General features: G+C 56.9%; 2 protein-coding genes across 2 annotated transcripts; both read left to right on the top strand.

The window, feature by feature from the left end:
• Positions 1–2,979: 2,979 nt before the first annotated feature.
• LOC136286156 (olfactory receptor 52B2-like) lies at positions 2,980–3,978 on the top strand. Its single transcript, XM_066177557.1, has one exon. The coding sequence runs from the start codon at positions 3,004–3,006 to the stop codon at positions 3,976–3,978; it is 975 nt and encodes a 324-aa protein (XP_066033654.1). The 5' UTR covers positions 2,980–3,003.
• Positions 3,979–16,858: 12,880 nt separating this feature from the next.
• LOC136285785 (olfactory receptor 52H1-like) lies at positions 16,859–19,146 on the top strand. The gene is given in 5 exon segments (XM_066177314.1): positions 16,859–16,889; positions 18,525–18,578; positions 18,581–18,598; positions 18,601–18,911; positions 18,913–19,146. Coding segments are annotated over 5 exon segments (648 nt in total).
• The last annotated feature ends 548 nt before the right edge of the window (positions 19,147–19,694 follow it).

Raw genomic sequence — 19,694 nt, 5'->3', positions numbered from 1 at the left:
TGAGGCGTCAGAGGAGAGACAACAGCAATATCTGTAATCGCGTGGCTTCTGTTGAGCATTTCCACAGCTGCTGCAGGAGCGATGGTGCCTTGTCAGAGAGTTGTTGTTGCCTTTCCTGGATCCAGGATCCTTCTGCAAGACCAGAACCTCCCACTCCTGCTGCCCTGTTACCCCAGGAACTGTGTCTGTGGGGGAGGAGGGAGATGTGTCCCAGGGTAAAGGAGGGATGGGAAAGGAGGGGTTGGGACTGAGATCGGTGTCGCTGGGTGGGGCAGGACGCTGCTCAATACTGACTTTTCTGACAATGCCTTATGGCACTTGATGGTTTTAGAGGTCACAAAATCACAGAATCATGGAATCCCAGCGTGGTTTGGGTTGGAAGGGACCTCAGAGCCCACCCAGTGCCACCCCTGCCACGGCAGGGACACCTCCCACTGTCCCCAGTGTCCCACCTGGCCTTGGGCACTGCCAGGGATCCAGGGGCAGCCACAGCTGTGCCAGGGCCTGCCCGCCCTGGCAGGGAACAATTCCTTCCTGATCACGATAGTGTAGATCGTTGATTTGCTCAGTGATCTTCACGGTGATTATAACCACGGTGGTAGATCACTGTCCGTGGGCTGGGGCTGGGTGGCAGAGGCGATCTGGCAGCTTGAGGGGACTCTTCAGGGAGGTTTCAGCAGTGGAAGGAGACAATTTTCACCTGCTGCAGGTAAAACACTCGCAGACAGCCGTGGTGCTCTGGATCCCAGGAGCGCTCAGGCTGTGCCCATCTCCTGCTCAGGCCCTCACCAGCCCGGCCCAGTGTCAGTGCCCGGCAAGGCGACAGGAAAACCACTTGCAATGCAAATGCTGGAAAAGCAGGAAATGCCTGACCCGGGAGTGTTAACTGCTGTTAATGGTTAATGCACCGGCAATTTAAACCTGCCCAGGTCCGGGGACTGATGCTTCTCCTGAGGTGTGGGAAGGATCGGTGTCAGCAGCCCTGGCAGCACGGGGGGCTTTGGGCTCCCCCAGCTCTGCTGCCCCCGGGGCTGCGCCTCCTCTCCAGCTCGGGGCTGGCCCTCGGTGAGTCACTCCATGGCGAGCGCTGGGGTTTGGGGCAGCGATTCTGTTTGAAAAGACTGAAGGGAAGCAGAGCGGTGTGTGAGAGGAATAGATTTCCATATTTCTGGGAAGTGGAGGTGGAAAGTCTTGCTGAGCTGCTTTGTAGCCCACACACAGTAACACCGGCTGGTGTTGGAGCCTGGGAATGCTCCCAGGCAGATTTAATCCCCTGCTCTAGACCCACACTGGCTTGATTCACCTGGGTGACGTGGGTTTGCCAGTGGAAGATGTGTCTGGGCAAATATTTGTGATGAGCTGAAGGTCTGTTCTGTACTGAGCCATGCTTTCAGTGGGCTTTTGCATCAGGGAAGCCGAGAGTCCTTAATGGGAGCACTTAGAAATGCAAACACGTCTGCCTTGGGTACCTGCCGTCTGCAATGAAAGTAAATCAGGCTGCAAGCAGGCAAGGTTTATCTTCGGTCCGAATCCAGCTGGTTTTCCCCTATCCCAACCCTGGCCTGGAATTTTTCTAATGCGTGATGGAGTTTACACAGGGAATGGGAGCTGGGGGTAAGATGGGGGAAGCACAGAAACCCCAGCAGTCCTGTGGTGCTCCTCCTCCTCGAAGCCCTTCTCTTGGCAAAGCTTTTCTGGAGGACTTGCAGCTTGGCTTGTTTGCATTATTCAAATCTTCAAGGATCCCCTCAGGCTGGTCAGTCATGGGACGGTGCTCCCAGCTCAGGCTGCCCCAGCACTTCAGGAACTGGGAAAACTCAGCTCAGAGGCTGGAATGGTGCCAGGGCCAAGCATCAGTGCAGGACTCTGCATTTGGGGTCTCTCTCTGGGGTATCTCTGCTTTGGGCCGGAATTTCTTTGTCCAAGGATCACTCTGTGCAGTCCACCATGTCTTTGCCCCTCTTAGTGAAGGATTAGAAGAGGAATGAAGCACAAAGCAGGAAAAGGAAGGGCTCGGTCTGCTCTAGAGCCAGGCTGCGAGAGCTGGGGATGTCCAGGCTGGAGAAGAGATGTGCCTAAAGGGGTTCCAAGTGAGAAAAAGGGTGGCCACAGCCCTCAGAGGTGCAGCTGGATGTCAGTCACATCCCAGACACTCCCCAACATTGACACTGGGGACGGATTTATTCCTGTAGTTGGGATTTTACAAGGAACTCTGGTCACTGGTCTGAGCAGGGTGAGAAATTGTGTCATTTCACCTCCCTGGAGGAACCTGGAGTCCCACCACAGACACAGCTCAGCGTGTGCTCACAGACGGGGCCACTGACTGTGACAAGGCTGAGGGTGACTTTTGCGACTATTTCTATGACTTTTACAAGGTTTCTGTGGCAGTGGATAAAGCAGAGCTGGAGAAAGGCCTGGCCTGTTTAGCAATGGGAGAACAGAGATGTTTTCCTTACAGACACACTTTGTGGGACTGACAGAACAAACAGGGCCCTTCGTACAAACCACAGTGAGGGTGGAAGGCGGGTGCCCTGTAACTTGTGTCCTGATTTGCACCATCTGTCAGGTGTCATGGGCAAATTCAGGCTCACAGCTGGGGTTTGTCCCCTCTGTTTCTTGCACAGAGCTGAGCTAGGCTTGTGGGCCTGATATTTCTGGGTCTGAGAGATTTCAGCCTGCTGGCAGCTGCTGACTTTTTCCCAAGGAAAAATTTCTCAAGAAAGCTTCTTCTCAAAACAATCTTGGCAAACAACTCTCCTTCCTCCAAGCAATCTTTCTCCAGCAGGTGTTTGCTGTTTCTCTGGTTTAACCAATGAGATTAAGAGGTGTCGTTCCTATTCACCAGCCATGTTCAGTCTGTATGGGAACACCTTATAAAAGGTGGTGAGAATCCGACAGTAAAGCCTTTTTTTCTGTGCTCTTTGCCTTCTGAAATATTTGGAGTCTCTCACCTTTCTTTCGTGTCCTACAGCGGCACAGGCCGGCCCTGAGCACGGGAGCACCATGTACGAGCTCAACGAGAGCAGCTTCGACCCCATCACCTTTGTCCTGACAGGCATCCCGGGCATGGAGGAGTCCCACATCTGGATCTCCGTCCCCTTCTGCCTGATGTACCTCACGGCGGTGCTCAGCAACCTGGTCCTTCTGTTTGTCATCGCCACGGACCGCAGCCTCCACGAGCCCATGTACCTGTTCCTGGCCATGCTGGCTCTCTCCGACCTCATGCTGTCCACCACCACGGTGCCCAAAATGCTGGCCATCTTCTGGTTCAGTGCCAGGGAGATTTCCTTCGACGCCTGCATCACGCAGATGTTCTTCACCCACTTCAGCTTCATCGTGGAGTCCTCGGTGCTGCTGGCCATGGCCTTTGACCGGTACGTGGCCGTGTGCGACCCGCTGCGCTACGCCGCCATCCTGACGCCCTCGGTCATCGCCAAGATCGCCGTCAGCGCCGTGGCCCGCGGCTTCTGCATCATGTTCCCGCCCATCTTCCTGCTGAAGAGGCTTCCCTACTGCGGGCACAACGTGATGCCCCACACCTACTGCGAGCACATGGGCATCGCCCGCCTGGCCTGCGCCGACATCCGCGCCAACGTCTGGTACGGGCTGACCACGGCGCTGCTCTCCTCGGGGCTGGACGTGGTGCTCATCGCCGTCTCCTACGCGCTCATCCTCAGGGCCGTGTTCCGCCTGCCCTCCCCGGAGGCTCGCCTCAAAACCCTCAGCACCTGCGGCTCCCACCTCTGCGTGATCCTCATGTTCTACGTGCCCGCCTTCTTCTCCTTCCTCACGCACCGCTTCGGCCACCAGATCCCGAGCCGCGTCCACATCCTGCTGGCCAACCTCTACGTGGTGGTGCCCCCCATGCTCAACCCCATCGTCTACGGGGTGAGGACCAGGCAGATCCGGGAGCGTGTCACCCGCCTGCTCTGCCCCGCGGGGGAGCGTCCCTGCCCCGGCTGGGGGGGCAGGTGCTGAGCAGGGGGATGTGGGGTGCGGAAAGCAGCTCCAAAGGCTGCAGCACTTCTTGGCCTGGAGGAACCCGTTTGCCCAAGGGGTTCAAGGGGAGCCGAAGGTGGTGTGATTTCTGGAAACGTGGGCTTGGGTCATCAGCATCTGCACTGCTGCTGGTTTCTCCTGGAGCTGCTTCCCCTGAATTTCCTTCATTGGCAGAGACTGGACAGGTTCAGCTGAGAAGCATCGAGGTACTTACACCTGCTGACTCGCTGTCACCTGCTGCAGCTGGTTGTGTTTGCTGTCCTACAGCTTCGTTTCTGCCTGTTCCCTCACCTTTCTAACAGTGCCCAGGCCATGAACACCTTGTTGGTCACCAGACTGAAGCACGGCTGGATGGGCAGCACACTGCTCACCATGGCACACAGGGGGTGCATCCCGTGCTCATTGCTGAGGGACCCTGGCACTTCTTGCCGCTGACGGTGTTCCCCTGCTGAAGTGCCCTGAGAGCTTGGGAAAGGCTTTATTCTCCTGTGTTTGAGGGAAACGTTTCCCTTCAACCATGACTCCCAAATGCAATTCAAGCCTTTAGAGGGGTGTGTAAAGGGACTGTGGTCTCCTACACCCCCCACAGCCCACAGGGATGCTTTCTGTCTTGGCCAGTGCAGCTCTGCCTCACGCAGCGAGTTTTAGCTGTGATTAGGGAGCCCTTTCTGGAGGCCCCCAGTCCAGCTCTCACGGCAATGCCAGCAGGGGGATGGTCTGACCCCGTGTCACCTGTGAGGCCCCACGAAGGGTCCGGTGTGTTCTTGATGTTACTCACGAGATGGAGCAGATCAGCCAGTTCTGCAGTGTCCTTCTGCCCTGACTGTGAGGGCAGCCAGCACTTGCCAGTCCCACAGCCTGACTGGGCTGCAAAGCTCTTCCAGACCTGCCCGTGGTGGGGAAACCACTGCTGCACACACCTGGACCTCAGGGGTGTCTCATCTGGAGGGGGTGGTGACCCCGGAGGTGCTGGGAACGGCTCTGCCAGGATCTGGGCTCCATTAACTGTTTGTTGTGCAGCCATTCTGGCTGGGGCTGATCAAACCCGATGTTCCTGATGGAGGGCAGGAGCCGTGGACACACCAGGTGTGGTCAGACCTGAAGGACACAGGAGCTGAGACTAGCACAGCAACCCAACGAGCAAACTCTGCTCCAGCCAGACCAGTAACGCTGCCACCGCTGCAGGAGAAAAGGGGAAGAGACAGATTCACGATTTCAGATCAAAACCCCCCAAAAAAGTTTTTCACTTTTGCAACACATTTCTTCTTTTCTTTATTTTCCTCTGATTTGATCAAAGGTGGCACCCCGTGACGGGCACAGGGGAAATGAAAGTCTGTTCATTAAAGGCTGTTTGTCTACCAGCGGAGATAACGGAGCTGGGTACAAAAGCTGCTCGTGTCGCTGGGGTTTTTTAATGTCCTCAGAACGTTCGTGTTTGCGTTGGCTTTCTTAGCAAAAAGAAAAAAAAAAAAGAGTGTTTGCACAGAGCAGCCATGTGATTTTTGATAGGAGATGGAGCTGTGGGAAGGAAAATGTGTCAGGGGACACGTTGCTGTGGGCAGCTCTAGGAACAATTGAGCTGCCACCTGGGTTTGTCAATATACGGAGCTTGGAGCCACCTGGGACGGTGGGAGGTGTCCCTGCCCCATGAAAAGGGGTGGAATGAGATGGGCTTTAAGGTCCCTTCCAGCCCAAATTGCTCTGTGGTTCCACGACTCCGTGGATCTGCCTGTTCCTTGGGGTTCCCAGGATGGAGTCGCAGGATGGAGGAGGCGGTTCTGAACTTGCTGCTCTGCTCCTTGGGTGGGTGTGGTGGCCGGGTCAGGGGCAAACTGCCCAGGGAAATGTCCCCAAGTCAATGAATCACCAGCTGGGCCATTCCTGGCCAGGAGCCCGTGCCTAATGGGGCATTAGCCAGCCAAGCAGAGAGATTTATATTTCAAGGTGGTTAAAATGTCAGATTAATAACTCACACGGGGTGGGAAACCACGGCTCCTTCATTTTTTTTTTTTTCCCAAATCTGGAGACACCCACTGTTTTTTAGCTCAGTTCATGGCTTTTGTGTGTTTGGATTACGTGGATCTTTGCCTGGGAGGAAGGAAGGGAAGGGGCAAGGTTCCCTGCCTGTGGCACAGAGTTAGAATGAGATGAACTCATTCTAACCCTAACCATTCCACTATTCCATTATTCTATAATCTCAACTGGTGTTTTCCCCACAGAGCACATGCAAGAAGTAAGTGGGATCTCAAAACTCTTCGGGAAATAAGTGGAAGTCACCGAGGAACACTCCTGTGCCCTCCGGAAATGTTTCTGTACACGGGGAAGGAGCTGAGGCTGCCCTGGAGTGGAGATGGAGCCCGGGGTTTGTGCCCAGTGAGGCTCCTGGCGCGTTGGAGAGGTGGAGGCTCCCCGGAGTGGGAATGTTGTGCTGCACAGGCAGGGACAAGCTGGGCTTTCACCACGGACACAGCTCCCAGTGTTCAAGTGCCCATTTCCACTCCGCTTTACGGAGTCCAAGTACCCATTTCCACTCGGCTTTACTGCTGTTCTCAGACAATGGTGCTTTGTTAATCGTCCTTCATCTGTGCTGGGCGCGGTGCTTCGGAGCAGCAGAGCCTCCTGATCTCAGTTCTCCCTCTTCTCTCATCCCTGTCCTGGCCAAGGGCAGGACAGAGACTCCTTGGGAGAGATGGATGGGGAGAGACGAGGCGAGGCGAGGCGAGGCGAGGCGAGGCGAGGCGAGGCGAGGCGAGGCGAGGCGAGGCGAGGCGAGGAGAGGCGAGGCGAGGCGAGGCGAGGCGAGGCGAGGCGAGGCGAGGCGAGGCGAGGCGAGGCGAGGCGAGGAGAGGCGAGGAGAGGAGAGGAGAGGAGAGGAGAGGAGAGGAGAGGAGAGGAGAGGCGAGGAGAGGAGAGGCGAGGCGAGGCGAGGCGAGGCGAGGCGAGGCGAGGCGAGGCGAGGCGAGGCGAGGCGAGGCGAGGCGAGGAGAGGCGAGGAGAGGAGAGGAGAGGAGAGGAGAGGAGAGGAGAGGAGAGGAGAGGCGAGGCGAGGCGAGGCGAGGCGAGGAGAGGAGAGGAGAGGAGAGGAGAGGAGAGGAGAGGAGAGGAGAGGCGAGGAGAGGAGAGGAGAGGAGAGGAGAGGAGAGGCGAGGAGAGGCGAGGCGAGGCGAGGCGAGGCGAGGCGAGGCGAGGCGAGGCGAGGCGAGGCGAGGCGAGGAGAGGAGAGGCGAGGCGAGGCGAGAGGAGAGGCGAGGCGAGGCGAGAGGCGAGGCGAGGCGAGGCGAGGCGAGGCGAGGCGAGGCGAGGCGAGGCGAGGCGAGGCGAGGCGAGGAGAGGCGAGGCGAGGCGAGGCGAGGCGAGAGGAGAGGCGAGGCGAGGTGGTCCCCCTCCGTGTCAGTGGAGGGCATGGAGCTCACCTGGGATGGATGAGGAGCCCACTGGGAGCTCATGGGCCAGGATGCCCCATCCCTGCGAGTGTTCCAGGTCAGGCTGGATGGAGCTTGGAGCAACCTGCTCTAGTGGAATGTGTCCCTGCCCGTGGCAGGGGGTGAACCAGGATGATTCTGTGATTCTGTGAAATGTTAATTTATTAAAAATCCCGCTTTGCAGACAGGCAGATAATAAATGGCACCACCCCCTGAAATGAGATGGTAACCCAGCCTTTGGGGGGAAGGTTTGGGTGACTGGTTTGATCTCACGGATTAGAGATTCCTGCTGGTCCCAAAGGTCCCTAACAGCTCCCTGAAGGGTGGTGGCAGTCAGGAATCTGCTGACTGCAGTTTTCCTGCCCTCACTGCACAGCCTGCTGAGGGTCTAGAAGTCTAGACACCTGCATCAATCCTAGTGGTTCAATAAGATCAGAAATGGGGACAAAACCACCTTTTAGCAGGTTTTTAGCAGGAACGTCTGCTCATCTCTAGCTCAGAGCTCCCAATTTCCTCTCCACTGTGGTTTCCCCAAAAGTCAAAACAGTTCTCTGTCCTAAAGCACTTCCAGCCTGGGGCAGGAGCAGGGGCAGAGCTCACACCTGAGGGACAGGTCCCTGCCAGCCCCGGCACAGCCCTGGGAACCCTTTGTGCTCGTGGGTCAGGAGATGAATTGTGCAGGAGTGGCTGTGGCGCAGGGTGATGGGTGATGGGGTGGTGCGGGCTCACTGAGGCTCCTCCAGGGGCAGCCTGAAGGTCTGCGGGGCTGGTGCAGTCAGTGCCGTTAATTGGTGCAGGGAAATGAACTGGGGGTGTCCCAGTGCCCTCTGCCCCGGCTCAGGTGTGAGCACAACCCCCTCCCCACCGTGTGGGGCACTCCTGGGCTCCAGCAGCAAAAATGCCAGTTCCTGGCCAGGATGAAGGAACCAGGACACGGAGGGACACCCCGATAAGCAAACTGCCCGGTGTTTACTATTCCCAGTTAAAATGTGTCTCAGAAGTTAAGGTGTCTGTGCCATGAGCAATGCTGGCCGTGAACCAGCTCCCCCGAGCCAGCCCTGGCTGTCCTTCAGCTGCTCTTTGAGCCTGTTCCTTCCACCTTCACCTGGCACAGGCTGCCCAAAGGGGCCGTTTTGGACTTCCCATCCCTGGGGGTGTCCAAGGCTAGGCTGGATGGGGCTCTGAGCAGCCTGGGACAGTGGAAGGTGTCCCTGCCCGTGAAATAGACTTTGAGACCCCCCCAGCCCAAACCTTGTGTAATTCTGTGGTTCTGTGACTCCACAGCTCCTGCAAGTGAGGAATGATGTGATGTGCTGCGTGGAGACCCGTCAGCACCCAGCCAGGCAGGATGCCATCCCTCACCTTGGAGGGGGTTCCTGGGCTGCGGAGGTCTCTGCCCTGGATCTCCATCCTGCCCTGCAGGGAGCTGGGTCCTGCGGGTCAGTGCAGTGAGGGAGGGCAGCCCCCGAGCCCTGTGTCTGTTTCCCTGCCCACTGCCCAGAGTGACCTGCTCTGTCCCTGCCACTGTCCCCAAGCCCTTGGCGTGCCCTGCTCTCTGCCCACCCTCTTCTCTTTCACTGCTTGCCTGCTGCAGATGGCAACAAACCTTCCTCAGGTATCTCTGGCTCGGCCAAGCTAGAGGAGGAAAAAAAAATAAAGTTTATGACTTAGGTCAGGAAAACCATTAGTATATGTGCTTAAATTTACCAGAGAAATGGCATTGTCAGAGAAATCTGAAACAGCTTCATTTGCCTTTAGATTCAAATCAAATAATGGCAGAGTGAATATGAGACTTGATCAATAAAGTGTAAAAGGGCGGGAATGCAATTAACGGCAATCAGTGCTTGTTCGGGCATTCAGCTTCCGTGGAGACATGGAATTTCATTTTCTGATGCATCCACACGGGGTGATAAAGTTACCCCAAGCCTGAAAAAAGTTACCCCAAGGGCTGATGCAACCTGAGCATTTTTTTACATTCGCAACATTGTGAATACACAGCTCATTATATGTGATATACAGCTCGTTATGTCACACAAACAAATGAATAAATAATAATAAAGCAGCTGCTGGTGGACTTCGGCCAACTGCAGAACCTCGCTCCAATACAGGTCTCATTTTCTGTATGTTCCTGGAGAGGCCCTGCAGGGACTGGCCAGATGCTGGCTCTGATGTTATGGGATTGGTATCGGTCGTGTCAACACAAGGATAAAATCATTGCTAATGAGGTTTCCAGCTGATGCAGAGACACTAATTTAATCGAGGTGAGTGCAGTCACCCTCCCAGGAGGGGCCCAGCCCCAGCGAGGGGGGCCAGGGGAGCTCAGGGTGAGGGTGGGGGCACCTGGGGGATGCCTGGCCCCAGTGTGGGGGCCGTGGCGTGTCCCTGCAGCCAGGGAGGGGCCACGGTGGCGGCACAGGGCTGCTGTCCCCTGGGTGGTTCCCAAATGCTGCTGCCAGTCGCCGGGGCACCAGCAGGGCTGGAGAGGTGCTGGCCTCCAGGACAGCCTCTGCTGCTGTCCCCAGCACTGCCCAGACCCTGGGGACACCTCTGCACTGTCCCAACGCTGGGCTGCTTCCCAGCCTCCTCTGAACAAAAATGAAACCAAGCACCCTACAGGTATTTCTGTGGTGTCGTGAAGGGGCAAAGGTGGGTGATCACAGAAATCCTGTCGTGAGAAAAACGAGACTTTGGTCCCAGGACTGCTGGAAATCCAGATAGGCTCCTTGAGCACCTGCTGAGGCCGTCAGGTGACTCCAGGTGAGCCCTGGGTGCTGCCTTGAGCTGAGCAGGGTGGCCTTGCCCCTGGCTGGGATGGGAAGTGGGGAGCTCTCCTGTGAGACCTATTGCAGCATTTATGGCCCTAAATACCCTTCTGCCCCCAGCTCCTCCCTTGGCCTGGCGAGTCAAGGAGAGCAAACCCCTGTTTTGAGGGGCAAACCCTTGTTTTGGACATCTCTGGGCTGTGAGCAGCAGCTGGGGAGTTCTCTCTGCCTCAGGGCAAAGGAGGAGTCAGGAACACCTGCCTGCAATCCCAGCTCCCTCCTGTCAAGGTAAATTCACCAGATGCAACAGGAGCAAAAGTGTGAATTTTCTGTTTCTTCAGTCAGTGCTCACAGTTGGAAACGGAGTGGGGACGGAGGGAGGCAAACGGAGCAGGGGAGAAGAGGAACACAGGCTCTGCTGTTGAGGGGAGGAGGGGGGGTGCCCTGGGATCACCTCGAGTGCATCCCCACGTCCCTTGCAGGGGATGGGGCTGGCCTGGGCTGTCTGATCTCCAGCCCCAGAGCAGGAACCAGAGCAGGTTTCCTGGAGAGCTCGTGTGCTCCATCCTGGGACACAGCTGAGACCCTGGCTGGCACTGATTGCACAGCAGTGGGACCCCAGAGACATCCCTGGGGCCTGACAGCCCGGGCTGCCCCACAGCTCTGTGCCTGTGAGTCACTGGTGTGGGTCAGGCTGTGCCACGTGTGCTCAAGGCCTGTGACACTGAAGGTTTGTCCTTTTTTAGTCCCAGGGAGTGCGAGGAACAGGCTGTAATGGCAGCTGGCAGTGGCACTGCCCCAGCTCCTGTCACCTGTGTCCTGTTGGGCATCCTTGGCATGGGGGGTCTCGTCTCTGGGCCCCCAACCATTCCAGAGATCAGCAGTTTGTGATCTTGGGCTCTTGGGCGGGGGTTGTTTCTGTACAGCCTCTCAAGGACTGGGGGGTATCCAGGGGATGCTCCGGCTTAGGATCCTGGAATGGTTTGGTTTGGGAGGGACCTTAAATCCCACCCAGCACCACTCCTGCCATGGCAGGGACACCTCCCACTGTCCCCAGTGTCCAAGCTGGCCTTGGGCACTGCCAGGGATCCAGGGCCAGCCACAGCTGCTCTGGGCACCTTGTGCCAGGCCTGCCCGCCCTGCCAGGGAACAATTCCTGCCCAGGATCCCACCCAGCCCTGCCCTCTGGCCCTGGGAAGCCATTCCCTGTGTCCTGTCCCTCCATCCTTGGTCCAAAGCCCCTCCTGAGCTCTGGTTTGGGGTCAGTGTTTGAAAAGACACAATAAAGGTGGCGAGGAGGGAGACAGAACAGACATTATTCCAGCGCTGGAGAAAACTCTTGTTCTCTACAGGGTACAAAGCATTAACTTTTAAAGAGCTGTTGAGGCATCTTCATCATGGAAGTCTCAAGAGAAAACATCTGATGCTGAGGATTGTTTAATGTCGTCGAGAAGGATGAATTGGAATGAAGGGAAAACAAAGCCAGACTTACTCTGATTAGAAATAAAACCCTTATTTTGAATAATGAGAATAATTAACTGCTGTGAGAGGCTCATGAGAACAGCAGTAGATTTCTCAGCAATTACTATGCCTATTTCTCCATGCCTGTGTGGAAAGGGGAAGTTTTTGGGGCACGGAGTTGTTTTCTCGGAGAGATCTTTAAAGGAATGAGAAGCTGTCCTGTTCTCACGCCTGCTTTGGCCCCCAGCTCTACTTCTGTGCATGTTTGCCGTGTGAAAATCCACGGTGTTTCTGAGCCCTGGAGGGGCTCTTCTAAGCAAGGAGAGTTCTCAGAATCAAAGAATCTCTGAGCTGGAAGGGACCCACCAGGATCACCAAAGCCCAGGGAACATCTGAGTCGTCAGCGTCTCTACAATCCTCCTGGGCTGCTTCAGCCCTGCTGCATTGACCTTCCAGCAGCCACCAGGGTCAGTTTTGATCTCTTTTTCCCTTAAATCTTCTCCTTTTCACACAGGACTCTGTGACCTGCAGGAGAGCACCAGCTGGCAGGGAAGTTTTATGGACAAACATTTCTTTGCGGCAGCTCAGAGCTCCCAGAACGGGGTGTAGGGACACGTGGACAACAGCGATCACTTTCTGATGGGCAAATCTGCATTGAGCCAAAATATCAGAGTCTGAGGGGACTCCATGGTTTTCCAAGACCACCCAGAAGCAGAATCCATGACTCTTCCATGCACCTTAGTATGAGCATCACCAGCTATGGCTCTTCCATGAGTGAACAGAAAATCAGCCCCAGGAGCACTGACAAACACCCATTTCAGAGAGAAAACAATTCCATGTGGGTTTTGAGAAACACTGCTTAAATGGATTTTTTTTTTTTAGCTTTAATTAATGTTTAATTGACATTTGTGGACATGTGGGTGCACTGGGTGCCAGGAAGAAGCGCCCAGTGCCAACTTGAGAGGTCAGGAAACAACTTGTTTGCTTCCTCAGTGAGAAATTCCTCCCAGAATCATGGAATGGTTTGGGTTGGGAGGGACCTCACAGACCCTCCAGTGCCAGCCCAGCCATGGCAGGGACACCTCCCACTGTCCCCAGTGTCCAACCTGGCCTTGGGCACTGCCAGGGATCCAGGGGCAGCCACAGCTGTGCCAGGGCCTGCCCACCCTGCCAGGGAACAATTCCTGCCCAGGATCCCATCTAAACCTTCCCTATTTTAGTTTAAAACTCTTTCTCCTTATCCCATCGGTTCTCATTGATCTGGAGCCAGGGCTCCAGCCAGCGGCAATGGGGGGTGGTGGGGACACTGCCACTGCTGTCCCCAGGGCTGTTGGTGGCAGTGAGGGGGACACGGGGTCAGTGGTGGGGACAGGGAGCGACCTGGCAAGGGTGTCCTGTCCCGGGTGTGTGTGGCAGGGGCTCTGCCCAAACAGAGAGTGCAGAGCAGCTCTGGGGCCGCAGGCACGAGCTGGGGCTCTGGGGACAGACAGCAGCCACGTCCTCCAGGAGCTGTCTGTGCCACGAGCCACAAGTATCAGCCAGGCTCCCTGTGAACTGATCAGGAGATTTCTGATGAAAAAAAAAAACAACTTTTGTAATTTAGAAATTTGACATCAGCATCAAATATCCTGGAAGTTGTGAGTGAAGCCTGAACAAACGGAGCGCTCTGGCTCTGCACCTGGGTTTTTCTGGTCCCTCTGTGAACGCTGGTTTGTGGATTTTGCAGGTGAAATTGAGCAGTGACCTGGGGACTGTGAAGACTTCTTTCCACGCAGTTCACAAACAAGAAATGAACCGGGGGTTGCTGAGATGTATTTGCCTCCTTTTGGTTTTCTTTTCCTCAGCTGGGTAAATATTTGTTCTGCTGACGGTGCTGGAGGGTGTCTGCTCTGGGGACAGGGAATTGAACGTGGATGCTGCCAAAATCTGCCACTGCTGGGAGCCCGTGAGAGGAGAGGGGCTGAGCCCAGGTGTGGGCACGCAGGGCTGGCAGCAGAGCCCCAGGGGGACCCAAAGGCTGCCTGGGCCGTGAAGTTCCAGGGTGTTTTACACCCCTGAAGCAAACCTGGCAGGATGGGGGAAGGTCTGCCAGGGGAGAAGGGCCTGGAGCAGAGAGGGAGCTCCCTGGGGGCTTTCAGGGGACTTGGCCACGGCAGATTGCAAGTGACTGAGCGAGGTGCTTGTCTCGGGTGGAAGCGGTGCTGGAGTGCCCTGAGCCCACATTTCCCATGCCGTGGTTCTCCTCTGCCCCACAGACGAGGTCAACCTTTTCCATCCGCTCCTTTGTGCAATGGCTGGGCTGCAGCGCCCACCCACATTCCCTGGCACAGGCAGCAGCCTTGGACAATCCCAGGCACACGTTTGCAGCCTGGCCAGGACAGCAGACACCCTCTGCCCAGTTCCCCTGGAGAACACTGACTGCTCTCTGATATCCTGCACCTCCCTGGGCCCCCTGCGCCAGCCCTGGGTCCGACACAGACAGCATCACCCCCTGTTTTGGGTTTATTTCCATTAGCAGTCCAAGTGGAGAGTGCCTTTTTACAGAGGCAGAGAGGGATAGGACACAGGGAATGGTTCTACACCAAAAGAGGTCAGATGTTGTCAGCAAATCGCTCCCTGGCAGGGTGGGCAGGCCCTGGCACGGGGTGCCCAGAGCAGCTGTGGCTGCCCCTGGATCCCTGGCAGTGCCCGAGGCCAGGTTGGACACTGGGGCTTGGAGCAGCCTGGGACAGTGGGAGGTGGCAGGAGGTTGGAGAGAGATGAGCCTCAGGGTCCCTTCCAGCCCAGGGTTTTGCGATTCTGTGGTTCCGTGGTTCCTGTGATAGCTGCAATCCCAACACCAAGACTCAGCAGGGTGTCCCTCCTGCCTCGGGGGTTCAGGGGTGCTGGGTACCACCACTGCCCCTGTGGAATTATTGGCTTTATTGTGGCCAAAATCCGCCTGTGTTTCTCCGCTGGGGGTGACAGCCCCACTGCCGGTGTCTGGAGCTTCGACAGTGCTGGAATGACCCAGCCTGCAGGAAATCCGGCCTGCAGAGGGTTCCAGCACCACGCACGGAGAGATTCCTGGGGGCTGCAGGGAGGGGTGGTCACCCCTGACCCAGGGCGCAGGGTCCAGGCATTGACAGAACCATATCACAGGACGGTTTGGGTTTGGGAGGCACCCTAAGGGTCACCTTTCAGCGCCCTGCTGTGGACAGGGATGCCACCCTGCTCCCATCAATCCAGGAGGATTTGGGGGATTTGGATTCAATTCCTGAGGCCCCCGAATTCTTCCTCCCACCCCCTGGAGCAGCGGAGCCCACAGACCTCCTCTCGCATTCCCACGGGGAAACTCTTCCAAATTCCTCTTACCCAATTAATCACCAAGAGCGATCTGCATAACAATAATTATTCAAATCAGGGGTTGCTATTAATAGGGACGGGCTCTGTTTGTCGCAGAGCGCATCCCGTGCACGCCCGGCGGCTCGGCGCTCCCGTGTCGGGATGGTTTGGGGGGCTCCCCACGCCTGCCTGGGCTCCCCAGCTCTGGTTGTGCCTTGCCACGGCCTGGGCTCCGTCCTGTCACTGCCGTGGGGTCCGGGGGACAGGGGGCCCTCGGTGGGATGGGGGGACACGGAGGGCTGAGGGGACACGGAGGGCTGGGGGACACGGAGGGCTGGGGGACACTGAGGACAGGGGGGACACGGAGGGCTGGGGGGGCATGGAGGGCTGGGGGACACGGAGGGCTGGGGGACACGGAGGGCTGGGGGACACTGAGGACAGGGGGGACACGGAGGGCTGGGGGAACGCTGAGGGGACACGGAGGGCTGGGGGACACGGAGGGCTGGGGGACACTGAGGACAGGGGGGACACGGAGGGCTGGGGGAACACTGAGGGCTGAGGGGACACGGAGGGCTGGGGGACACGGAGGGCTGGGGGACACTGAGGACAGGGGGGACACGGAGGGCTGGGGGAACACTGAGGGCTGAGGGGACACGGAGGGCTGGGGGACACGGAGGGCTGGGGGACACTGAGGACAGGGGGGACACGGAGGGCTGGGGGAACACTGAGGGCTGAGGGGACACGGAGGGCTGGGGGACACGGAGGGCTGGGGGACACGGAGGGCTGGGGGACACTGAGGGCTGAGGGGACACGGAGGGCTGAGGGGACACGGAGGGCTGGGGGACACGGAGGGCTGGGGGACACGGAGGGCTGGGGGACACTGAGGACAGGGGGGACACGGAGGGCTGGGGGACACGGAGGGTTGGGGGGGCACGGAGGGCTGGGAGACACGGAGGGCTGGGGGGACACGGAGGGCTGGGGGACACGGAGGGCTGGGGGACACGGAGGGCTGAGGGGACACGGAGGGCGGGGGGACACGGAGGGCTGGGGGGACACGGAGGGCTGGGGGGACACGGAGGGCTGGGGGGGACACCTGCAGCAAGCGGCACCTCCGGGTTTGCGGGGCCAGCCGGGGCCGGAGGGGCGGGGGCAGCACCCAGGGCAGGTGGAGCAGCACCCAGGGCAGGTGGAGCAGCACCCAGGGCAGCCGAGGGAAGCACCCAGGGCAGCCGGAGCCGCCGAGGGGGACAAGGGGAGTCTCCCCCCGCTGGGATCCCCGGAGGGACCCGCGCTCCGCCCGCAGCGCCGCCGGGGACCCCCTTCCTCCCCAGGCCGGGAGCTGGGGGCTGGTTGTGCCGGGGATCTGGGGCCAGAGGGATCTCCGGGGCGCTGAGGGGCTGGCGCGGAGCTGCCGAATTCCCCGTTAACGATGAACGGGGAAAAACCTTCCCGGGGCAAGTGTCCCTGACAGCGGGGACTGCCGGGCTGCAGGTGCGGGCAGCGGGAGCAGCAGTGACCCCAGGCACGGGGCGATGCTCGGGGGGCGATGCTGGCCTGGACCACCCGGGGTTTGTGTTTTAGGTAATTGCTTTGAGTTTAGAGGAAAATGAAAAGATTGTAGGGAAGAAGAATCCGAGGAGCCGCTCGGGCAAAGCTGTGCGAGCTGCACCCGTAGAGCTGCATTAAAAAGGGTATTAATGAGTTTTATAGTGAGGATGGATCAGGGAGGAAAGGATCTGGTAGATCACGGAGGAAGGGGTCTGATGGATTCTGGAAGAAGGGGTCTAAAGCTGAGGGACTCCTTTGGTGCAGAGCTCCTGGGTGCACTGAGATGTCCTGTTTATTTGCAGTTTAATATTTGCATTTAGCCAGAGAGGCCGAGCTGTTGGCATGGCAGCACAGCTGCCAGCTTCCAGCACCAGTAAGATTTCTTTCTGTTAACACCTCACATCTGTTTTTGTTTCATGCAATATTTATACTGAACTGCTTTTAGAAAATTACAAAATTTGTTGTTATTATTAGAGAATAGTTATTATTATTATTATTATTATTATTATTATTATTATTATTATTATTATATCAGGTGTTATTTTGATTAATTTTATTTTTAAAGATGATCCACTGTCGTGTTGTGTTTCCCTGGACACTTTCTTGGCTCAGGATGTTTTAGACATGCAGTTGAATGTGAACAGGGAATCCAATCTGTTGTTGAAGATGGAGTTGCTTTTTCATGCACAGAGTCAATATTTTGGCGAGAACAACATCACAGTTTTTCAGCACTTACACCACTTCCTCCTGTGTTATGGGTGATTCCTTATGGTTTGAGTTTTGAGATTTTAGGACTTGGCTGTTAATGCAGAAGCTGCTGAAAACAGTCACATCCCATCTTAATTCGTGTGGCTCTGGGTCTGATTCAGCCTCTGGGGCTCTTCAGGCCTCTCCAGGGCAGCAGCACCTCCCTTCCTTTGGCTGGAGGGAGAATTCCACCTCACACAGGTTTTTCCTCTGACACAAAGCTCTTTCCAACTGCCTGGGTAAATTTTAGTTCTGCTAGGTTTGCTCTGAAAAATGCTGCAAAGCAAATTGAACTGGGTCTCAGAGCTGAAAGTGGAGGGAGAGAGAAATTTGGAGACAAGGAACATGGGCAGCCAACTTCCAGCCTGGAGTATATTTTGTTCTGTATCCCGGTGTGAGCCCAGGGGCCCTGGAACTCCCCGTTCTCGGGGCCTGAGGACATCTTGTCCATCCCTGCAAACCCTTGACCATTCCTCTCTCATTGCCCGACCTTTTCCTGCTGCTCTGGGCTCCCTGAACACAGAAACATCACAGCGTTCATGCAACAGGAGCTGATTCTGTCTCCAGTCACGCCGCTTGAAGTGGAAGCACTTGGAAGAAAAATGTATAAACGTGTTCAAATCAAGCGAGGAGGAACTGGACGTTGGTTTTTACTTGTAGCAGGGTGTAAGGAGACCCTGCAGCACTGGGCAGGCCACGGGGTTTGTAAATGGGTTTGTACCTCTGGCTGTAGGGCAGAGCAGGTGACACGAGGCATTTGGGCTGCTGGAAGAGCTCAAGCACCTAAAACAACGTTCTGAAGGACCCTCTGCCTTGGCTTTCAGGTGAACCTGGCCCTGTCCAGTCTGCCCAGCTGACAGCAGGCACATCCACCCTGACTGGGGTCCCAGGCACGGCTGCACGTCTGGGTCAGGGTCATGGTTAGGGTCAGGGTCAGGATTAGGGTCAGGGTTAGGGTCAGGGTTAGGGTCAGGGTTAGGGTCATGGTCATGGTTAGGGTCAGGGTCAGGATTAGGGTCAGGGTTAGGGTCAGGGTTAGGGTCATGGTCAGGGTCATGGTTAGGGTCAGGGTTAGGGTCAGGGTTAGGGTCATGGTTAGGGTCAGGATTAGGGTCAGGGTCATGGTTAGGGTCAGGATTAGGGTCAGGGTCAGGGTCATGGTTAGGGTCAGGATTAGGGTCATGGTTAGGGTCATGGTTAGGGTTAGGATTAGGGTTAGGGTCATGGTCAGGGTCAGTGTGAGGGTCAGGGTTAGGGTTAGGATCCGACCCCGTTGTGCTGCTGGCCGCCCTGCCTGGCTGTGGGGTCCTGCTGTTCCCATATGGATGGAGCACAGCCTCACCAGCCCCTGTGCCTCTCCCTGTCCATGCTGGCCAGCACTGAGCTCACACTCTCCTCCACAGCAGTGCCCAAGGTGCTGCCTGTGTTCTGGTTCTGGTTCTGGGCCAGGGAGATTTCCCTCAATTCCTGCCTGCCCCAGATGTTCTTCCTGCCCTTCCCCGGCCTGGCGGTGTCAGTGACCCTGCTGGCCTCTGACTGCTTTGTTGCCATCAGCTTCCCACTGAGGTGTGGGGCAGTGCTGACCCTCTCAGCCATGGCCAGAAGAGAGCCGGCAGCTCTGCTGAGGAGTTTCTGCATCATTTCCCCTGTGTTTCCCCCTGTGGTGGCGGCTGTTCTGCAGGCACAGCGTCATCCCACACACCTGCTGTGGGCACATGGGCGTCACCTGCCTGGGCTGTGCCAACACCTCTGCCAACATCTGCCACGGCCTCGTGGTGCCTTTCCCTGGATCCTCATCCCCGTCTCCTGTGCCTTCATCCTCCTGCCACTGCTGCCTTGGGAAGGCTGAGCTGGGGCAGAGACTGGACAGAGCTGGAGAATAAAGCAGAGATTTATTAAAAGGCCTTTAAGGACACACCTTGGGCAGGACAAGAGCCTGGCCAGGGCTGCACCCAAGGTGGACCCAAAATGGTCACAAAATGGTCACAAAATGGTCACAAAATGGACACAAAATGGACAGCCCCTCACAAGGTCTCACACTTTTCTAAGTTTTGGTCCATTTGCACGTTGGGGTTGAATTGTCCAGTCCCAGCTGCAGGTGATGCAGTCCCATCCTTCTTGTTTCCTCCCCTCAGCCCACCCTTGTTTGTGCTTTGGGGCCTGAACACTTGTCCCAGCTGTCCTTGGTGTGCAGCAGGAGAAGGATTTGTTTTGTGTCCCTGCTGTGTGCAGAGCTGAGTGACACTGACTGTGAGCTCAGAGCTGCACCCCTGGGCACCGCAGAACCTGAAATACACCAAAGATGAAACTTTAGGCATCAGCACCACCCAGGATCTGTTCCAGGTCTGCCCTCCACCAGGCTTTCCCCACCTTTGGCTCCCGTGTCTGTGTTGTTCTGTTCCATGTCCCTGCTGCTTTCCCGGCTCTCACA

Source organism: Chamaea fasciata, unplaced genomic scaffold, assembly GCF_029207755.1.
Source record: "Chamaea fasciata isolate MVZ Bird 193981 ecotype frontalis unplaced genomic scaffold, bChaFas1.0.hap1 SCAF_2, whole genome shotgun sequence".
In the NCBI taxonomy this organism is placed as follows: domain Eukaryota; kingdom Metazoa; phylum Chordata; class Aves; order Passeriformes; family Sylviidae; genus Chamaea; species Chamaea fasciata.
The sequence above is the reverse complement of the archived record's forward strand: the minus strand, read 5'-3'. Positions and strand labels throughout refer to the sequence as shown.

Coding starts and splice junctions, on each gene's coding strand:
- LOC136286156 (XM_066177557.1), top strand. CDS start 3,004: ATGTACGAGCTCAACGAGAGCAGCTTCGACCCCATCACCTTTGTCCTG.